Source organism: Ammodytes marinus (genome assembly GCF_949987685.1).
Source record: "Ammodytes marinus genome assembly, chromosome: 11".
Classification (NCBI taxonomy): Eukaryota; Metazoa; Chordata; class Actinopteri; order Uranoscopiformes; family Ammodytidae; genus Ammodytes; species Ammodytes marinus.
In genome coordinates this window covers 19,339,890-19,360,676 of record NC_137215.1, presented here as the reverse complement: position 1 = coordinate 19,360,676, position 20,787 = coordinate 19,339,890, and the positions used below count along the sequence as shown (strand labels likewise).

General features: G+C 40.8%; 1 protein-coding gene across 1 annotated transcript in view; it reads right to left on the bottom strand.

The window, feature by feature from the left end:
* Nucleotides 1-701: 701 nt before the first annotated feature.
* Nucleotides 702-20,787, bottom strand: part of pde10a (phosphodiesterase 10A) — a gene marked incomplete at its 5' end in the record, with an annotated part of 65,007 nt that continues 44,921 nt past the window's right edge. Inside the window, 20 exon segments of the mRNA XM_080037206.1 lie at nt 702-3,151; nt 4,685-4,773; nt 5,622-5,702; nt 5,829-5,940; nt 6,123-6,295; nt 6,945-7,100; nt 7,616-7,766; nt 7,870-7,953; nt 8,203-8,345; nt 9,605-9,791; nt 10,050-10,142; nt 10,631-10,773; nt 11,366-11,417; nt 11,696-11,754; nt 12,323-12,373; nt 13,275-13,430; nt 13,819-13,959; nt 14,088-14,137; nt 15,032-15,155; nt 16,473-16,501. Of these exon segments, the coding sequence (XP_079893332.1) occupies nt 3,052-3,151; nt 4,685-4,773; nt 5,622-5,702; nt 5,829-5,940; nt 6,123-6,295; nt 6,945-7,100; nt 7,616-7,766; nt 7,870-7,953; nt 8,203-8,345; nt 9,605-9,791; nt 10,050-10,142; nt 10,631-10,773; nt 11,366-11,417; nt 11,696-11,754; nt 12,323-12,373; nt 13,275-13,430; nt 13,819-13,959; nt 14,088-14,137; nt 15,032-15,155; nt 16,473-16,501 (2,174 nt within the window). The 3' untranslated portion in view covers nt 702-3,051.

The window sequence follows — 20,787 nt, the reverse complement described above, 5'->3', positions numbered from 1 at the left end:
TGAAGCTCAGCCTCGGGGCTGGAAAGGCCTTAATAGGAATGCATGCACCCAGATGGCAAAGCTGAGCATGAGCGAAGAGTCTGAATTCATTTGCATCACTGTGTCTTCCTTTAGCAAAGTTATAGTAATGATGTTACGCAAAAGAATGCAGTAAAAGATGGAAGAACCCCCCAGAAGTTCACTTTCCAAAAGACTAATTTTCAAGAGTTTGCATAACCAATTGTATAATATCTATATGGAGGGCCAGTGATTGTGATTATAGAATGTAACCTATATATCCAAGAGTTTCATAAATGCCAGAGAAAAGTATAGTACAATTGATAATTTTGAAAATATTAAGTTTTAATATTAAATATAAGGATTACCCTTTCTGTGGCTTGAATGCGGTCCAATTCAAATAAGACTTCAACTATTTGTATTTATTGTAAAGCTGCTATTTGGTAGTTTTGTTTTATTTATGGCACCATAGAATGCAAATTGGAGGTAAAACTAGATTTTCTTTGATGATATACTGTACTATATTCAAGTCCAACGCCATGCTGACCAATTAGGAGTGGTGCAGTCATCACTGTCACTGACTCTGCAGCTCTTTAATTCATACAGCATGCATCAAGAGTGAAATGCAAAAAATAGGTGATACAAACATGACATAAAGAAGACTATGGAACAGGTTTTTCAGGTATTTATTAAAAGTCATTTGGGCTACTGCTCTTACATTTACAGTTGAGACATTCCGCAATTATTCTGGGTAACAGTAACATGTCTAGACCGTTTTGTTTATCTTAATGTTTACTTTGTACAAAACAAAAAGGCCAACATTATTTTTCTTTGTATAAAAAATATAAGTTAATTTAAATTTAACTCTAATTAGGAAAATAACAATAGTAATAATAGCAATAATAATAATCATCAATAATAATAATGATAAAGATCATAAGCTAAACATAGTGCAGACGATGGGATATAACTGGTGCTGAAAAAGTAGAAGGGACAGTGCAGTGTTATGGACTTAACCACGTTCTCAGGTGGGGTCGGAAGGGGGCGGGGGAAGAGACAGTCGTAAAGATTTCTCTCTCTCTCACACACGCACGCACGCACACACATGCGCACGCACGCACACACACACAGACACACACAGTGTACACAACCAGTCAGAAAGTGCTTGACTGCCATTCAGTTTAGCACCATCGGAGCATACATCTCAGTCTGTACAAACTAATTCCTAGATTGTACACATTATACACCTATTACCTTATATGCAAAATTATATATTAACATCAGTTCAGGTGCATGCTAATTGTTGCTCTGGGTTGAAGCTTACTGGAAGCAATTCTCAAAAGTAAGACAGAGCACATCACGGAAATCTGCCACCACCGAGGGTCTGCAATCAACAAAACATTCATCAAAATGTACATTCACACCATTGGGAGGGGGGGGGGGGGGGGCACAGTACCAGTCTTTAAAAAAAGAATTAATTGAGTGGTAATTTCAGTCTCAGAGGGACGATGTCCACTGGAATGACAGTTTCAGACAAAACTATTGTCTTTTGGAAGATCTCAGAAACTCATTTGTGAGAGTACAAATGTACCTTCTTGCACAGCATTGGAGAGTCAGTGTAAAGGAGGAGGATTTGTTTCCTTTCGACATGTCACGGATATGAGGGGAACTTTCATAAAACACCTGCGAAAAGGTCAACCAACATTCTTGAGTTTGCAATCCCAGAGATAGACGTATGATGCACGTTAGCTTCACATGTTGGAAATTATGGCAGAATGATGAATGAAGTGTTCAGAAATTCTTCAAACGAAGGCTTTTGAAGGCAAAAAGAGACAGTATAGGCTACGGCTTATGACCATCTGTTTCATTAAAACTCAGTGATTTGTCACAACTTGATGTAGATCCGGGCGCTGCTTCCTAACATAAGGTAGGCAACATGTTAAAAGGTTTGTTGTGCCACGGCAAACACACTTTTATAATCTGCTGAGACAGGTACCCAACTTGTGCAGTATCCTCATTTTACTTGTGTTTTATTAATGGTTGTAGAAATTGTTACTGATTAATGAGAAGGAACCAGATTGTAGCAAAAAATAATTCATGATGTGATTGTGGCATGAAAAATGTTATTAGAGTGGAAATTCAATAGTATGCAGTCTTGGCTTACTATAGCTGATACCAAATGAATGTCATTTTTTTTTCCTGTTGCGAACTCCGTCCTACAAACATGATTACTGTCGGCCCATTAATCAGAAGTAAGTTGATCTTCTACGTAGCAGTGTCCTAAATGCCAGGGGGGACCGGGGACCGCTCTTCACAGTTCATCCATGCATATTGTAGAATATGCTGCGGGGTATCTCCACCTAGAATAGGCTGTATGTCTTTATTCAAGTACTGCAAAGGATTTTTGCTCAAAAAGTAATAAAAACAACATTCTGACATCCCACCCTGTCAAGTGAGAAGGTGGCGTTACACCATACATCTGCTCTACACATTCCTTCTGTCTCTGGGAATGCCTTACTGAAGTAGTGCGCATACGATAAACCTACCACAGAAGGCAAACAGTACCATTTCAACAACAACAAAAAAGCCTGAACCGAAAACAAGATTTCACATGTTTCTAGCCTGTGAAAGGTTCAGCATATAAGGCCTCTGCAAAATACAAGACCATAAAAGTATCAGCTCAAATAATAATAATAATAATAATACAAAAAAAAAACACATAAAATAACATAAAACAACCAAAAAACAAACAAACAAAAGTCCATTCTACCAAATGAATTTCCCAAGCTGAGTGGATGTAGGGTGTGATGGGTGGAAGTCCCACCCCATCAGCTGTCTGTCAGTCTCTGGGATCGGTGAAACCGTCAGTGTCGACACCTCCGTCACCCAATGAGGTAACTGTGTAACTGTGTGTGTTTTCAAAGTCAAGTCGCCTTTAGCCGATCCGTCTCCGGAAACACAGGATCGTATAGGATCTTCCCCCATATGAACCACCGGGTCCATGGCAGGATTCAGGTTGTATTCCTTTGTTTGGGCGAGCAACTCCTTTGGTCATCAGTTGTCCACCTTGACAGGGCCTGAGTCTGGAGGCCGGCTGGGCACTATGTCTGCCGCCTCTCCGCGGGATATCTTCTCCCACTGGCCCAGGTTATCCCTGCAAACACACACAGTTTTATGGTTTTACAATCAAGGCTGTGCCATTAATGCAATTGTTTGTTTCTTACTGCAAAGACATATGGTGATAAAACCACGTCAGCATAAAATCAATGACACAAACGTAATCTATAGTTCAAGATCATTTACAATTATGTGAATAACCTTCTGATTTGGTTAACCTATGATCAGATGTATATTTGTAACTCATACACTGCTATTATATAACAATTATTTTGTTTGAATGAACCCTGAATATGCTACTGTAGCTATTGATGGGGTTATCTGTAGTTACTAAACAAAATTACACTCTGCTGCCACAAGGGTGTGCACCTGGTGTTAAAATAGTATGAGTAATAGTAATAGTATAATATTTTAAGAGACAGACAGAATTTGATAAAAGATAGCAGAAATTATGCAGCTGTAGCAATAATTTGGGCCTACTTGAGAGTCTGAAATAAAGTTTTCACTATTAAGCCATTTGTATCACAACACACAACAGGATCAGAAAATAAAATGATGGTAAGTCTCATGATAATTCAACAGTCAATCAACAACATTAAAAGCACATTAAACCAAACTGTTTTAAACAACCAAAGTATGACAACACATGGGAGCACCAGTGTAAATCATGAGTCATCTGTAGCAGAAGGTTCCATCAATTCTTGTTGTCGAGAGGGAATCCCCACCAACGCCCACCTTGCACTATAATCAAGCCTGACGTACGAGTGCAGAGAGTGCTGCCCTTTGCTGCCATTCCATTCAATTAGCCAGCCTGATGCAGTTTATACACGCCTGAGGCAGATCCCACAACAAGCAGCCGGGGCTAAGCGGGGTCAAAGGCATGGACATATAAAGGCCTCCTGCCCACCCAGAGCACTGATGCTGACGTACAGGCTGGGGCTTAAATATTACACCGCTCACTTTGTTTGCATTCCCCTGCAGATCAAGGTCACGGCAGGTTATCCCAGAAGGGCGGGGCCAATGTGCAGTATGATTCTGTCCAACAACCAAATATGAAACACATATGCACATACATTCTCACACACTCAGTGGACTAAACACTCACACGTGCCTCACCAAACACACACACACACTGACGCACCATGTTAGGAAGAGCAACCGTTTCCTGTATTCTTCCATTGATATACAGTATTTGGCTATTCGAATATGTTTTCGGAGAGTTTGTATAATCCAATATCAGTACAGTAGCGTGTATGTGTGTGTTTTCAGTGGAAGAGTTGGAATGTGCGCTTGCTTGTACAAACACACTCCTTATCACCTCTAATCTTATTTGTCTGGCCAACTGTTGCTGTTTGGACGATGCCAGCACACACATCACTTATTACGCAACGAGCTGTTGTCAGTTCATTTATTGACCATTTCGGATGAGACATCAGTGTTACAATATGAAGGAAGATGAACTTTTATCCGTTTATTTTTCCATTTTCTTTCCAAAGGAAACATCCATAGGAAATTATTGGATTATATTATAACTCCAATATACTTTAAAACTCTAGCTTTGCATACTTACTTGCAGGCTTTTAGAAGAGGACTGGATGAAGGGACAAGCTCCTGTAGTGTTGTGTAACATGGAACTGCAACAGCGTTGTAGAATCCCACCTTAAATATAAAGACAAAAAACATACAGAAATAATGAGGGAGTAGATAGGAGTTTAAAGTGTGATGTAGATACAGACTGGTGATATAAAGTCATACATTCCAGGAACAATAAAAAACAATTCGAACACATCTTATGGTTTACATTTTCTGTTGTCTTGTCTGTAAAATGTTGATAATAGAGAAATTATGACCAAGGACTGTAAGGTGGGCACTGTAAAATCCCCATGAGTGTATGATGCGTGGGAGTGCAAAACGCTACACATGCTCAAAAAACAGAAATTACCACATAAATACAACAATTTGTATTTAATTTAAACCCTACTCCAAAAATTCTGAAATTAGTACAAAACTATTTTGTTTGAATGGGTACAAAAAAATCTTAGATCATGTATCAATAGATCATGCATTAAAAATTGCATTTTCTTTTTAAATCAAGTGTCATACAAACGGAAAAATATATATTCAACATACATCTAGTATTATAATATAGTATTATCTGTGTGCAGAAGTGTCATTATGCTTATTGACAACTAAAATGACAAAAAATCTCAATATATAGTAATACTAGTTATTGGGCTAACATTGATTTCAAGCCATTATTTAAACTTGAATGCAACAATTGGTACACTGACTTAAGCAGGAAACTCTAGTGCTCTTTCCCTGGAATTTGTAGTTTCCCACATTGTTTTCTTCCTATAAACCTGTGTGTGTGTGTGTGTGTGTGTGTGTGTGTGTGTGTGTGTGTGTGTGTGTGTGTGTGTGTGTGTGTGTGTGTGTGTGTGTGTGTGCGGTGGGTAGAAGAGAATAAGTACAGTTAGATACAAACGAGTAAAGATTCTGTGTCTTACTTGGCCTTGGGGAATCTCGTCCTTCTTGTCTCTGTCCATCATAGGGATTGGCTGCAAACCAATCTTCTTCATCTCATCTCCCTGTAGAGGAAAAAGAAAGAAAGAAAATGTAGGGCAGGTAGCCTAGGTCTAGCAGCATTTACAAGTACTAATAGAATCCTGACTCTTATACCGGAGGCGCGACCAATCATGACACCAAAACTGTACCTCAGCCCAGAACTCAGCATAGATGTCATTGGCTGTGAGTCGTGTGATTTGCCATTTCTTTGTAACAGAACACAGGTCACATGCTGTCATCATCAGACCAATCAAACGGTCCCTGGAGGGGGGGAGGGGAGCAAAGAACCTGGTTAAAGCGCTGTGGAGAAACTCAATGTTCTGTTTATATGCTGCAGGACAGGTCCACGTTTCTCTCTCTGCTTGATGCTTATTTAGAGCAGGTTTGATCCTGAGACCCCTATAGCCATGGTTGCGACAGTATAGTGCGAGTGGTGACCTGACCTGTGTGTGTGGTTGCTAAGGTCCAGCGAGCTGGCGGTCAGCAGCTCCGTCAGCTGCTGGTGGTTGTTGAAGTACAGCGCCAGGTCGGTGGCGATGATGGCCTTCCGGATGATCTCCAACACCTGCTCGTACTCGCTGGAATTCAGGTTGGAGAAAATATTGTGCCCTTCCAGCTATGAGAAACAAAGAGATCAATAAAAAAGCAAAAAAGCTCCACTTATGAGGCGTTCAGCTCAGCTAGAACTAAAGACAAGGGTTGCAAATGTTCACATTCAATATCTCTGCAGGGTTCCAAGCGCTGCTCCTCCAGCAGATCCAACATGGTGCACAAGAGGGCACTAGATCGAATGGTTCCTGTTCAACTGATCTGGGATATGCAGCATGTGTGTCTATCATGTGAGCAGGAGTTGGCTAGAAATGATATGGTAATTGAAGTATTCTACTACTGTTACAGGACGAATGCACAGAAATGAGAGGAAAGTAAAATTTATGTTTTAATGGGAAGACTAACTGCTCCTCTGAGTCAGTTGTGTGGTAAATATAAATATATAATACAGATTTTGAATGTATGTGTTTTTGCAAAAGTTTTACTGTGTTTAAGAGGACATCTATCTGGTTTCAAACTGTGAAATGCTTTCAGTTTTGCTGATTGTTTGTTGACACAGTGTGCCATTTTTTATTCCTCTGTTTATCCGCTGATGATGAAAAGGTCAACCTATGTAATGGAAAGTGCCTCATTTCATACTAAATATTAGAATTTTAAAGAAAAACATGTATATGGTTGTGATAATGTGCAGTAGGTTTGGCATAGTGGAGCTCTACCTGTAGGATGGAGACGGTCTGAGAGAAGTGGTGTTGCTCCATGGTGGAGGTGGAGTACAAAGCCGCCAGAGGATGGTCAAACTTCTGCAGATAAGTGTTGCTGTAACCCCGATGGTCCAGATCATGGCACAGGCAGGCTATCAACAGACCCTTCTTCTGTAAAGCAGAGTGGGAAGACAGCAATTAAAAATAAATCATAACCCTCGGCTCTTGCCTCTGTAGACCTTGTCTAAAATAGTCAAAATCAATATATGATATCAAAGTTGGGTGTCTCAATAATTTTTTACAAAAATCAGATTGAAAGTAAATGTTCATAAATATTATAAAACTTGTCTTGTTTTTCATTGTCTAGACTGTTTGACAGGACTTTTTTAGAGTGGCCGTATCAAACAATCTCCATGCCAGCAGTCATTGTTTTTAAAGAACGTTCGGGGACAGAACTGCCATGATTGGTTCAAAATACTTATTGTGTAATAAGAACCAGGGCATTGCCCGCCTCATCTAAACCGAATTTCTGTAGAGGTGATCAAACTATCAAAATATCTTTCATTTGGATTTATAAATAACTAACTCTTTACAGATGCTAACTATCATGCAACTAACTCCCAAAATTACAAAATTAGAAGGATTTTGTGGATTATAGGGGCTAAAAGACCCAGTAAGGAGCAAACCTCTAGCTCTGTGAACATCCCAGAGGTTTTCTGCAGGATAGCGTACATACAGTGCGCCACCGTCACCGCGTGCTTCCAGTTGTGGTAGGGCACACGCCGGTAATTCTTCCGCACGGACATGGTGAACCGACACAGCTTCTCCAACTCAAAGCTATAGACGTGGAAGAAGAAAAAGTACGATTTAACCTTTTATCACCGCGAGCTTTGACGAAGAGCTGACACAGACATGGTCACGTTCCTAGTCCACACCTCACCTGGTCTTTCCACAGGAGTTATGAACCATGTAGATAAAGACAGCAGGCCAGATCTCTTCAAAGGGATTAATGTCAAAGTGGAACCTGGAGGGAGAAAGAGTCCTAAATTAGCATGTGCAGCACACAAAGAGAGGGAGAGAGGGTAAGAGAACGTCTGAGGTCTGGGTGTGTTAAGGTGACAGGCTGTCCAGCCATAAGAGGTACAGAGCTTCTTCTTCATCCCTTCAGCCTGGTCTATGTCATATATAGTCCCTTTCACAGACATTACACAATTACACTCAGGGTGAGAGCAGAGATAACGCTCTGAATCTACTGCTGTTGGACGGGACTCACGTTTCGATCTCTTTATAAATGGGCGCGGGGAGGTTGAGCTGGGTGAGGGTCTTCCATTCTTCCGACGTGCAGATGCTGTGGTATGACAGTTTCTCCATGGTCACTCTGTAAATGCATTCAGAGTGCCGGATCCTGTGGTACATCTACACAGACACACACACACACACACACACACACACACACACACACACACACACACACACACACACACACACACACACACACACACACAGACACAGACACACACACACACACACACACACACACACACACACACACACACACACACACACACACACACACACACACACACACACACACAGGGGGAAATAAAACGGTCTTAGTATTAGTATTATAGTATTATTAATATTATAGTATTAGGTATTAGTCTTCAAACTGTCGAGAGAGAGATGAACACTCCAGTGCTATAAATGCAGTGGGAACGTCTTCTGTCGAAAATTCTTTAATAATCACTGTTGGAATTCTTTCCAAAAAGTTTAAGTTTATCCGCAACAGTCCGGCTGCATCACATTATGTCTGCTGCGCGTCACCAGAAAGTGTCTCCATAATATCTGGTTTCTCTCCCTGTCCCCTTTCACCAGACAGGCGGAAATATAGGAGTCAGGTATAAGAGCCAAGCCTCACACCTTCCGCCATAAAGCACCATAAATCAGGAAGCCGGGGCCTAAGTGAGTTTCCTCGAGACGTTAAGGCATAATTTACAGCCAAACATAAATCCTGTCGGTGGACGGATGCAGACCGCATGTCTTAAAATATTAACACGCCTCATCAATTTTAAAACCAACTTTGTGACGCGGCTCCTGCGTAAGTTTGTCGCACGAGATGATGGTGAGTGAGTCAGACCCCATGGAGAGGAGAGAGGCTCCGACAGACAGACAGACAGACAGATAGATAGACACAGTCAGACAGACAGACAGGCCAAGCGCACAACACAGGCTTCCAATGTTTGCATGATTCATGAAACGTCTGTGTGTGTTCCACGTAAGGGATCATCAGCACTGCCAAAAAAAAATTGCTTTTATTCATATTTTGGAGCGATGCGTACTTCAAATAGAAGCTGTTGGCACTGTATTTGTCAACCTCGGAGAGAAATTTAAAATGACTACTCTGACGAATAGGGAAACCCTGCAGCCTAGTAACAGCTCAAACAAGCCTTCAAGCAAAACAAAGTGTGAATTTAGGACAGTGCAGTCAAAGGTGCAGTTATCTTCAAATAAGGGTTTAGTATTCACAGCATAATCTTCCTCCGCATCGAAAGATCAAGAGCAGGCTTGTGCAGACAAATACTGTAGAAATGCCTCTGTCATTTCATGTTCTCGCTGTTGGGAGATTATCTGTTAGTCGTTAAAAATATTTGAAATGCTGATTTTGGTTGACTCACATTTGCACAGTGTAAGGCCAGAGCACAAAAGACAGCAAACATCTTAAAGTTGTTCTCATCCGTTTTAGTGAAGGCACTTCCGCATAGCTTGTTCACCATCTGCACCACACCGATAACGGTCCCCCTGCTCACGATGGGCATGCACAGGATGTTCCGCGTGGTATAGCCGGTTTTCAGGTCCACCTCTCTGTCACAAGACAAGACATTCAGAAATACCAGACATCAGTTTGAAATTAATCACAGTACAGTGCAGTAGAAAACGCAGCATTTTTAAGACTCATCATCTACACCAATGGCCTCTTTAATGATGAACACAGTGTCAACTGAAGATGAATCGTCTACAATTCATTGTACAACTTCAAGAAAGTGAATCCGACTTTCGATTATAATACGTGATGGAAGAGACCAGTGGAAATGGCTTATCATAGAGTCTGTGAGACTTTACCGGTTGAACCGCGGGTCTGCATAGGCATCCGGGATATTTAAGACTTCCCCTGTCCGAGCCACTTGGCCAGCTATTCCCTTCTCTATAGAAAACCTACAGGGGGAGAAAACAGAGAGGAGACGAGAGTTAAGTCCCTGAATATCCCATTAACGCTTCTTAAATAGGCTATGTACCTGCTTGATGGATTGGTGTACATTAACTTAAAAAAAATCAATAATATATCAATAAAAAGAAAATCCATGTGAGATTCTGTTTTAGAAAGTGATATTCACAAACAGCATGTATTTGTGTCAACTGTGTTTTTAACCATTTTTAGAACAAATTATTATTTTCCATAGTAACTAAAAATGGTACAAGGTAATTCGAACCTTCCTTTATTTTTACATTGACTTTATTTTATTAGAAGCATTGTCACAGTGTACAGCTTGTTCACTGTACACTATGGATAAAATGCCTTCGAGGAGCAGAAAGCCAACCTTTGGATGTGTGAGACAATTTTAAAAAATTTAAAAAATATATAGAAAAATTAAATTAGTATACTGTTTGGCACACTGTGAGTGAAAAGGGCAAATCTTACACACCTAATTTCTTTGGTTTTCCTAAAGACAGGTCGGCCTTCTTTCTCTTCCCCAATATCGAACAAGTCAGAGAAAAGTTCTTGGTTGTTGTGATCTACCTGGAAGAGTGCGCACCTGTCCGCATTCACCAGGTTTTTTGCATATATCTGCAATAAAACAAAGAAAGGAAGAAAAAAAACATGGACAGAACCTTCTTAGTAACATCCAGAGTTTCAAGGAACAGAAAGGACATTGACAATTTTGTCTAAGAACTAAATTAAATCTGACACTTAGCTGTTTCTTTTGGATGTAACAGTTAAATGTTGTGGAATTTAAAACACACACAAGGCAAAGAAATACATACAAACAGAGAGGTGGGTTTTCCTAAAAGAAACAAGAATATCACACTCATGTAGATCTCATTTGTTTTAAGACTTGCAAAGTGGAGAACACACTGCAAGATGAAAAACTGTCCTATTTTAGATTGAGCCAAGTCATATATTTAGTATGTCTATGTATCTATCACAATGAATATGATTAGTATTAGTATAATTATTACATGTTATTAATGCAGACAAACATGTATTGAAAGGAAATATTAGCAGTGCCCCTCAGGTATGGAGATGGCCTGGGTGTATCAGTCTTACAGCAGCAATTACTACTCTACTTTAAACACACATAACCTAACACACACTCCCAGGATGTGTAGCCTTGAAGACACAATGTGTATGAACACATACTTGCAGAAATCACACTCACCATAATATGTTCAAGTAGAGAATCTATTGCCACAATGTTATCAAAGTATGTTCTGTGCGAAAAGAAGAAATGGCGCATTGAGATGTTTGACAAATGGAGAGCTCTGATGACGTTCACATTCAAGACATGAAAGCTATGTCGCCTAAAAATGCAGTCACTGAATTTTATTTTGTCAGAAAAACAGTTTTATTTAACTTTTGACTTTAAATGAGAAAAGTAGAACTAATGCACTTTAGAGCCTCTGTCTTAATTATTATTATTACATTTCTTTTTACATCCCTTATCATCAGCATTCATTTAAAGTTAATTGTCCCAAGAGCATGCTCTTACTTTGACACATCTAGTAGGAAGTCATTGAGCTCAGTCTGTTTGGCGAGGCCTCTGCACACCTTAAAAAACAAAGACAAATGGGTCGTGACCTTTCCGCTCACACGTGTCACACACACACACTTCATAACAGGATCCTGAGGGTACTGTAAACAAAACTGGCCGACTGTGCATCGACTGTGGGCCACCCTTCATGAGTTTCAGTAACAACAAAGTGTTTCGCGGCGAGCAGTTAACCCAGGAGTACAGTTTGTTGCAGAGTGAGGTCTACTGTGGCCAGTGCTGCATAGGGACGTTGCTTCTCTGAGGTGTTATGCTATCTCTTTGTAAAAAAAAAAGCACTGGGGCATAATGACGTCTCCCGGGACCTGTGTGTTGAATCTATGGCTTAGTTGATTGGACTGGGCCCAGTGACAACCCAGTTCCTGTACACAGTGGATTTCCCCATTGAAAACACCATGTGCCGAACCAGAGAGAAAACAAAGTTATCCAAGATCAGATAATTAGTGGGACGGACGGGTTACTTTCAGTCAAATCTTTAGGGAGGCGATACATAAGCACAGTATTTTGGCTACAATACTGTATGTGATTATGTAAATTCAAACCCGTCCTGAGTGGAATTTTGCTCACCTGCACTTGATGAATGGCAACTGATGCCCACGCTAAATTAGCTGTCGCAACCTGCAAGAGAAAGTTAAGCTTTAAAACACATCTCCATCAAAACCACAACACAATGTATATCACACATTTTCGAGGTTTTAATCAGTTCTTATTACACTTCCTCTTTTGTATATTTCAACATAATAATCTGCTCGGCTCCAGACTCATAATAACAGAGAGACTATTACTGCTAGTTGACCTACATACTGTATGCAGAGCCATTCTTGGGACGCAGTTTCACACTTGTTAATACGGTTGTGTCCGAATTTCATTATTCTGCTCATTGTTTGCCTAAATGGCCGGCAACTTTACAGTTTTGGTTCACTCTCATACTCTCACAACAAGCTCAATGTCTTTCCTAGCAGATGTTTTCAGTGACAAAGCTTAGATAAATAATCTGTACACTTCCTACCCAGCACGAAATACAGACAAAGTTAGACATCCCTCAAGTCAGTTATACCAGGATGTTTTCTGCCTCCCAAATTTCAATTCATTCACAGAAACACCTATTTGACATTTAGCCGACAATTTTCAAAAATATACAAAATGCTTTAAAAAGAAAAGACAAAAGCAGGGGATCCTTTTAAATATGTCAAAACATGATTTTGTTTATGGAAAGTTTTAAATGTGAAGCTTCTTCAAAGTTCATTCACTTTGGCTATACTTGCCCTGAGTAACCTGTATGTTACTGTCATTTTATAGCAATTTTACGGAAAAGTATTACTATTAGCACCTTGTGGAAACTCGTTGGATACAAAAATGCGAGGATATTCAGTATATTTCCACGACCAAGCGGAACCCCACAAATCTAACAGAGATCTTGAACAGATCCAGATGAAGGTGAATACCAGGGCTAAGTGCAGTTCTGTGAGCCTTGCTCCAGCCTCCCCCTCTTGGTGTGTTTTGTCTGGGTCAGACTGACCTCCTGGTGGCTGAGGTTGAAGGGCTCCTTGCCCCAGTGCCGATGCAGCTCCAGGATGGCGATGAGGTCCCCGATGGCAGTGAGCATGGGGAGGCACAGGACAGAGTGAACATGGATCCCTGAGTCCTGCCCTGTGCCTTCGGGGAAGCGCTCGTCCTGCAAAAACACAGACAGACAGACAGACAGACAGACAGACACATGCACACACACACACACACACACACACACACACACACACACACACACACACACACACACACACACACACACACACACACACACACACACACACACAGGACGGTCAGCAGGACGGTCACAATGTAAGATAAATGTCAGAACCCCACAGCATGGTTTTTGGGGTACTTAAATAAAGAGTTTTAACTTATATATTTTTTAAATTTTTATAGTTATTAATAATTTTATTTATTTTTCCACCACAAAGCGCTTATTGCTGACATTTTCTTGAATTTCAAAGCAGGACACTGGGCCTCTGATAGAAATGTTAGAGGAGAACAAATGTGTGGTGAAAAGAAAACAGCATTACCCCCATGATGTCTTCTACTAGCAGTGTTCTGCGAGTCTTGGCAACATGAGCGGCGACGGTTGTCCCAAATGCAATGGGGCCGGAGGGGACAAGGTTTGGAAGGCCATCCTTGGCCCCCGTTGGAGTGAACATACATATACTCTATTGAGAAGCATAGACAAGAACAAAGAAAGAAAACAGAAATGGAAAGAAAAAAAGTCAAACACACGCACACAACTGCATCAGTTTATCAAATAAAAATGTATTCGGCAAAGGCCCTTTGCTCTTACATTGTTGCAATCTCCCAAGAAGTAAAGTGCAAATCCATCAGCTTTTGTCGCTGCAGAGATAAGAGACACACAGGTCACATGTGCTTTAAATACAGTACAGTACAGTAACATTAGCTGTCAATGTATATTCCCAAGTTACATTCTCTAATATGTATGTGTCAATGGGTAAATGGCAGGTATAATTCAAAAGAAATGTGTGACATGGAGGCATCAGTCCAGTTACACCCTAATAACAATCTATTAACACCATCCCACATAACAACGAGGGTATTCTGACCGAGCGCTTTAACTGCCATCCGGTTCATCACATTCCCAGTCCTCCTTTCTCTTCCAGTCCCATTTCATACTAATATCTGGGTCATGTTACCATTCACTATGACATCAGAGAGACTGATGGAGCATCAGTGAGTAATAAAACAGATGATGTGTAGTGGGGCTATTTCTAAAATGAACATATCAGACTTTGCCAGGGTCAAAATGAGAAAGTCGTGATTTGATTGTTGTCCCTGGTGTTTTTACATTTATCAATTTATCAACTAAATTATAACATATAAACTAAATTGCTTGAAAGTGGAATCATATGAACAATCGACAATCGTAAATGTAATGTCTGATCATTTTGAAAGAATGTATTGATTGCAGTAAATTATACAGATTATAATTGTTATTCTTATAGGAATATAATATGGGTGGGGTTTATCACAGTGGGCAATTCAATTGGTGTGAGAAATGCACTCCTCTTGGGTCCCCACAGTGAGTTATACTCCTCAGAAAGACATTTTCTGCTAATGTTCTGTAGAGTATTTGGCCCCCTAGTCTCATACTATCATGTTTTTTTTTATTTCTTCCCATAAAATGTAAATACAGTATGTGTCACGTTTGGATTGCAGCACCAGTGTAATGTGAGCTGAAGCTGGGAGAATCAATAAAACGTATCATGTTACCTGTTTTGATGATGTTGCACAACTCATAGAGCAGGAGTTTGTTGTCTCCTCCAGTGTCCAAGCGCTGCTCCATGAAGCTGTTGAGTTCGATCACCACACCCTGCATATTTGTGTCCTGGTACTGCTGGACACAAGAAAGAGAGAAATTGCAAACTCCACAGCATCCGCATTGAACACTGTGATTGAATTTCAAAACTCAGCATGCGCTATACGACAAAGAAAAATGTGACAGCAACCTGCATCCTGATCTGCACCCGGTCTAATGTTACCGTCGCAGCTAGTATAGCGACTAACTCCAAATGGGAAGATCTTTTTTATTTTTTGGAATGAAATTGACGATTATCTTTCTGCCATTCACAATGACTGAGTCATTCATCACAACATTAGCCTCCACCCAACCCTTACACTCCCCTTCACTGCTGCATTCTAGCCCAGGGATCCCCCCGCAGTCCCGAGAGGAGGCCACCGGAGCCCCGCAGCTCTGATTAAAGCCCTGGCAGGCTGTGCTGCTCAGCTTCAGCCTAAAAGTCTGCTTATGTAAGCGGCAGACCTCCTGCCTTGTACTGGGACAGAGAGAGCCATCTATTTCTGCGCCTGCAGAGAGGGTGAGGACAGGACGGCAGGGAGAGTGGCGCAGGAAGAGTGGCCTCCCCCAACGGGATGCCTTCTGTCCGCCCACATCCTGTTTGCACAGACGTATGGATGACGCACTGAGAGGTCGAGTGGCCCTCGTTTTTTTCTTCTTCCCTGTATATGTGTGTGAAGTTCCTTCTACCCAGCTCCAGGGCCCTGCTATGGGCGCTGACATCTGGCTTCAGAGGAGCATCAAGGTGGCAATATGATTAAGGTGAGAATATACGTATGTGGAGCACAGGGGATATACTCTTTCAATAACTTTCCTGCCTCACATATGACGCGTGTAAAGCTAAAGCGATTGTGCAGCAAAAAACGTCACGTGGTTTCTATATTTTCTTTTAAATTGTCTATTTGATGATGACCTGAGGACTCACAGAGCCGGCCCTTTCAGGACAACTCCTGTAACATCACAAATATCTTGGTAAAAAAGAATATCAGTGCACACTGTGTGCAAGCTGTTTCATCCTTTCAATAGTTTACAAGTCAATGAGACAAAGTCAAAATGTCAAGTAAGCACAATGACAAACAACACTGTTGGCAAAGAGCATGGTTAATCTGCATCTTAATGACGCACATCAGGACATTTGTGCAATAATTGAAGGACAGTGTTGAGTCCTGTGCTCTCATTGAATTAGATCAGCCATAGTGTCCATCCTTTGGTAAGAACTCAATAATTCCCAAAGTGAGCTTTGGTATTATGCAGGGACACCGAAATACAGTAGTAAAATATCGACAATGTGTAAAACATGTGAAGTTACAGATGCCTTATATGTTGTCCTACACATCAAAGTAAGCAAAAACCTACCCTGCTGACGCCATTAGCTGATGTGTCATCTGCAAAGAGAAAAAAACACAGTGTTAAAAAAAGAATTTGAAACAAAGCTAGATTCAATTGTATGATGAGATCTGATATTCTTACAGATGGATGAGAAACGAAGATACTTGGATAAGTTGTGTAGCATACAAACGTAAGACTTTTTGCTGAGTCACATCATTGAAGATAGCTAGCTGGCTACTTCAGGGTCTGTCTTAAAGCTATAAGATTTCATTTATAAAGGATGAAATTAAAAATGTTCCTTTTTATAAATGAACAATTACCAAGCTTAAAAAGGCATCATTAGCCTACATTATCCAACAAAGCCTTGTTGATAGTAGAAATGTTGCCACTGGCTTACTAGGTCTTGTATGACAAGTAGCTTATGGTGGCTAATGTTCGTAAACCTTAACAACATTATTTAGTCCATTCATGGAGGACATTTTTATGTGCTTAGTGAATAGGATTTGAATGAAGCTGTCTTTGTGTTAATAAGCTGGTGAAGCAATAGGAGGAGGTGAATTGACACTAGATCATCCCGGAAATATCTCCACTCCAAGAGCCAATGTCAATGTGCCAGTGATCAAAATAATTTTTCAAATTGTCAAAAGGGTCTGTGTAACTATTCAAATAAGGAAGTAATAATTGAAAAAGAGCACACGTGCACAATCCTCTTTGTCTGCATTACAAAACCTGAAAGGCAACAGGTTAAGCCACAGAGGCACAATATCACTACGCAGCAAGTCAGCCAAACCATATGCTGTCCTCACAACTGTAGTCAGGTGAATGGAAAAATTGCAAATGCAAACATATGCAGAACTCAAAGCATTAATGTACATTACATTATTTATTAATATTTCCACTGCTTTTGATGCAGGGAGACATCTTCTTAAAACAACTTTCCTTTCAAGGCATAATTAAAAGAGGTATTAATTTAACTTGACAAGGGCAAACTTTTGTGGCCTCGAGTGCAAATTCTTGGTGTGATTTCGGGCTGTTGGAGAGACAGCAGACATATGACTATTGTCTTTGGATGTAGACGACCGAAGTAAAAATGACTGCATCAGCCAATCACAACAGGTTCTGGACTTATAGTCTGCGAGTGCTACTTGGGGTGAAAATAAAACCATTCACACAGCTCGAGCAGCTCTTCATCGCACATGCGTCAAGCGCTGCACGAGAACAGTCACTCCTCAGATCTCCTCGGGAACTTTTCATGTGATCAAACCGTGCGTAGAGCTGGGGCAGATTTTAGAAACGTCCACCGCTCAAGTGCTGACTCGAGCCCATCCTCTTTTGAAACGAACCCCTTTGGACAAGTGAAGAAAGAAATTACAGCCAGCTACATTGTTTGTTGTTTCAAACATTCCTTCAGTATGCTATGAGTTTCCTAACTTAGCCATGAGAGCTATTCTAGAGTGAACCCCTGGCCGGGCGTGACGTCAATCAGAGGACAGAGAGCTGCACTTGAAAAAGACTTCAAACCCCTTTGACAAAAAAGGGAAAATACAGACAGAATCATTTTTATTACCACTTGTTGAGGGCCAAGAATATTCCGACAAATTTGACCAATGCAGTAGTTCTATCGCTGCTAAGAAAGTAGTAGGCTATAAAGTCTAATAGTGTGTAACACAATCCATTATAGTACAAACACTGATTGATTGATTATTATAGCATTTTGATAAGAAGAGGGAGGAAAACAAAACGTATACAATTAATTCCATACAAAAACTGATTCACTTTAATTGCGTTACTATTTTTAAATGCGTATCTTTGATGGATCAATTTGACATGTATAAAATCCCACAGTTTTTAAATGTTTACTATACAGTATGTACCAGTGCCTCGGTTTCTGTGGTGGTCGACAGCAAAAGCTACATGTGCAGGTGACTGAGTAACTGCATTCTATGGGCTGCATTTCTCCTTGCTCCCGGGGGGAACGCCCACTGGAGAAGAGGGTTGACTGTAGGTCAGGGCCGACTGATCACAACCAAAATGCAAGCAGACAAAGACACAAACAACCATGTGGACAGCTGAAGCACCACCTGCAAAACTATATTTGCTATCACTTTAAAGTTATCCATAATGACCGATATTAGAAGCTAGATCTTGGGCCTTTTTTCAGATGGTAGAGGTACAGTCCTTGTTGTTGTGTGCAATGTTGTGTATTGTAGAGTATGGTCAAAGGGTGGAGGATTTCACCTCTCTGCCTGTTGATGTAGGCTGCCAAGCTGTGGCTGTTGGTTCTCACCAACACATCATTGCCACTTGTCATTGTTGGTAGATTATGAGGTGTTGTAGTGCCAATGACTTCAGCAACACTGATACCACATATCAGCCAAAATAGTATGGTTATGAAATGATCATAGAACGTTATCTCGTTATAATCTTTGACTGTCAAGTTGTTGTTAAACCATATGTTGGACAAATATTTTGATTTACATTTTGTTCAGTCCAACATAAGACTCTTCTTTCCCATTACCGGAGGTAAATGCCCTCCCTACCAGGGCTTGTGGGTTTCCCCAAATACTCAATGTTCACCACGCACTGTTTGTGCCGATGCAGGTTCCAATTACAGTCTGGCAAACCATATCTGCAGGCCTCTCATGTTTAGAAGTCTCAGTGCACAGGCCAAGCACGTCTGCAAATTTCTTAGGGGCCAAAAAGTAACAGGAAGCTGTTGTACTCACGGGCTATACCCTGTAAGGTGTAATGCAGAAGTGCTGTCCTGTGCCTGGAAAAGTGCAGGTGCCCTTTTAAAAAAATTTGTGCTGAATGAGTTGCCCGCTTGCACCAGTTCCAGTGGCTGCTTTTAAAGTAAGCATGCAGGGCTATGCACACATTAAGAAGGTGCAGGTCCAGCATGTCTCTCATATATTCCTGGATTTCCTCGTTACTCAGAAAATAGCAATAATACACTGTATTGTATGTTTGGCTATGCTTATGTTTTGTTGTTGATGAACAGTAGTGAGATAATATGTGTTGGCTGTTCCATTTTGCACCTATCTACCTATACCTATAATAGGCTCCAAAATATATAAAACTGGCCTGTCCCTTTATTGTTTTGCAATAATGACACATTTGTTTCATCAGGTTTGTGTCAGGGGATTAATCCTCAGCGAACAGCTACCCCTGGGGCAGAGAGGGAATGTATGTGTACAGGTGTGTCTGCACGTGTGTGTGTGTGTGTGTGTTTAAGCACATGGTCAGCCATCGGGCACAGGGCCACGCGACCAGACCAGTAGCCTGTTCTAATGCCATCCCATATTTTCAGGGACCTGTTGTGCTTTTAGTAAACACAGGAGGAGATGGGCTGACGCGTTCTTAGAAAATAAACGTCCGGCTCATTCAGCAGTGGACACTAAACACAGCTGTCTAACAAGTCCTGAAACCGACAGAGCCACAGGCAGAGCAGCAGCCCTCTTTTAGCAAATTGGTCACTCCATTCAAACTTTTACTGTGGGTGACGACCACAGCCAGGTGTGGTGTGTGCAGCTATGGGATGTCCAGCTTTAAGTGTGCAGGTGTCAGTTTTGGATTTATCCTACACTGCCTTGTAAACCAGTGCTTCGTCCTCTGAAGATTGTATTTACTATTGTCAACATGCATCGTACCAAGTTTTTGTGCACAATTTTAGCATATTTCCTGTAAATATTAAGTTTATTTAGTATCACATACAGTTCCTTCTGTGGTACATTGGCTGTGCTCAATTCTCAAGACCAAGCATTTGAATGTGGACCTAGCAATATTGTAACAGTTAAAACAAAGGAGCAGGCAGCTATGACTGGAAAAAAATAAAAAGCCCTATCTCAGACCATTTATGGAATACCAGACCAAAAAAGAATCAGGATGAATGACGTAAGAAAACGACAAACCCTTTCCTGAGTCTGCAATACATGTAACATTTTATCCTCGTTCCAACACCAGTAACAGCAGTAACAGCAAGATGGTAAAAGCCTTTTCACACCACACAAGAATATCTGTGCAAATGATTTGCACATATTGATTTTCATGGTGTGTAATGAAAGCTCTTGCGTCAGCATGGGAAATTCGTGCAGCAGACAAACAAACACAGCACCCCCCATTAGTTGATGCGGATCGCTGAATGGATTCAACCAATAAAATTGTCAGTTGCAAATCAGATTCGGCAACGCAGAGTAGAGTAGACACATTTTATATTGCTACGATAATCTTCTAAAAAACACAGCTTCAAACTGAAAGAAATATTCTTCTTGTCCAAGGAGAATCATTTGAAAATATTGATACTCTGTCATCTGTTATCAAATTGCTCGATCAGCCATCAGTC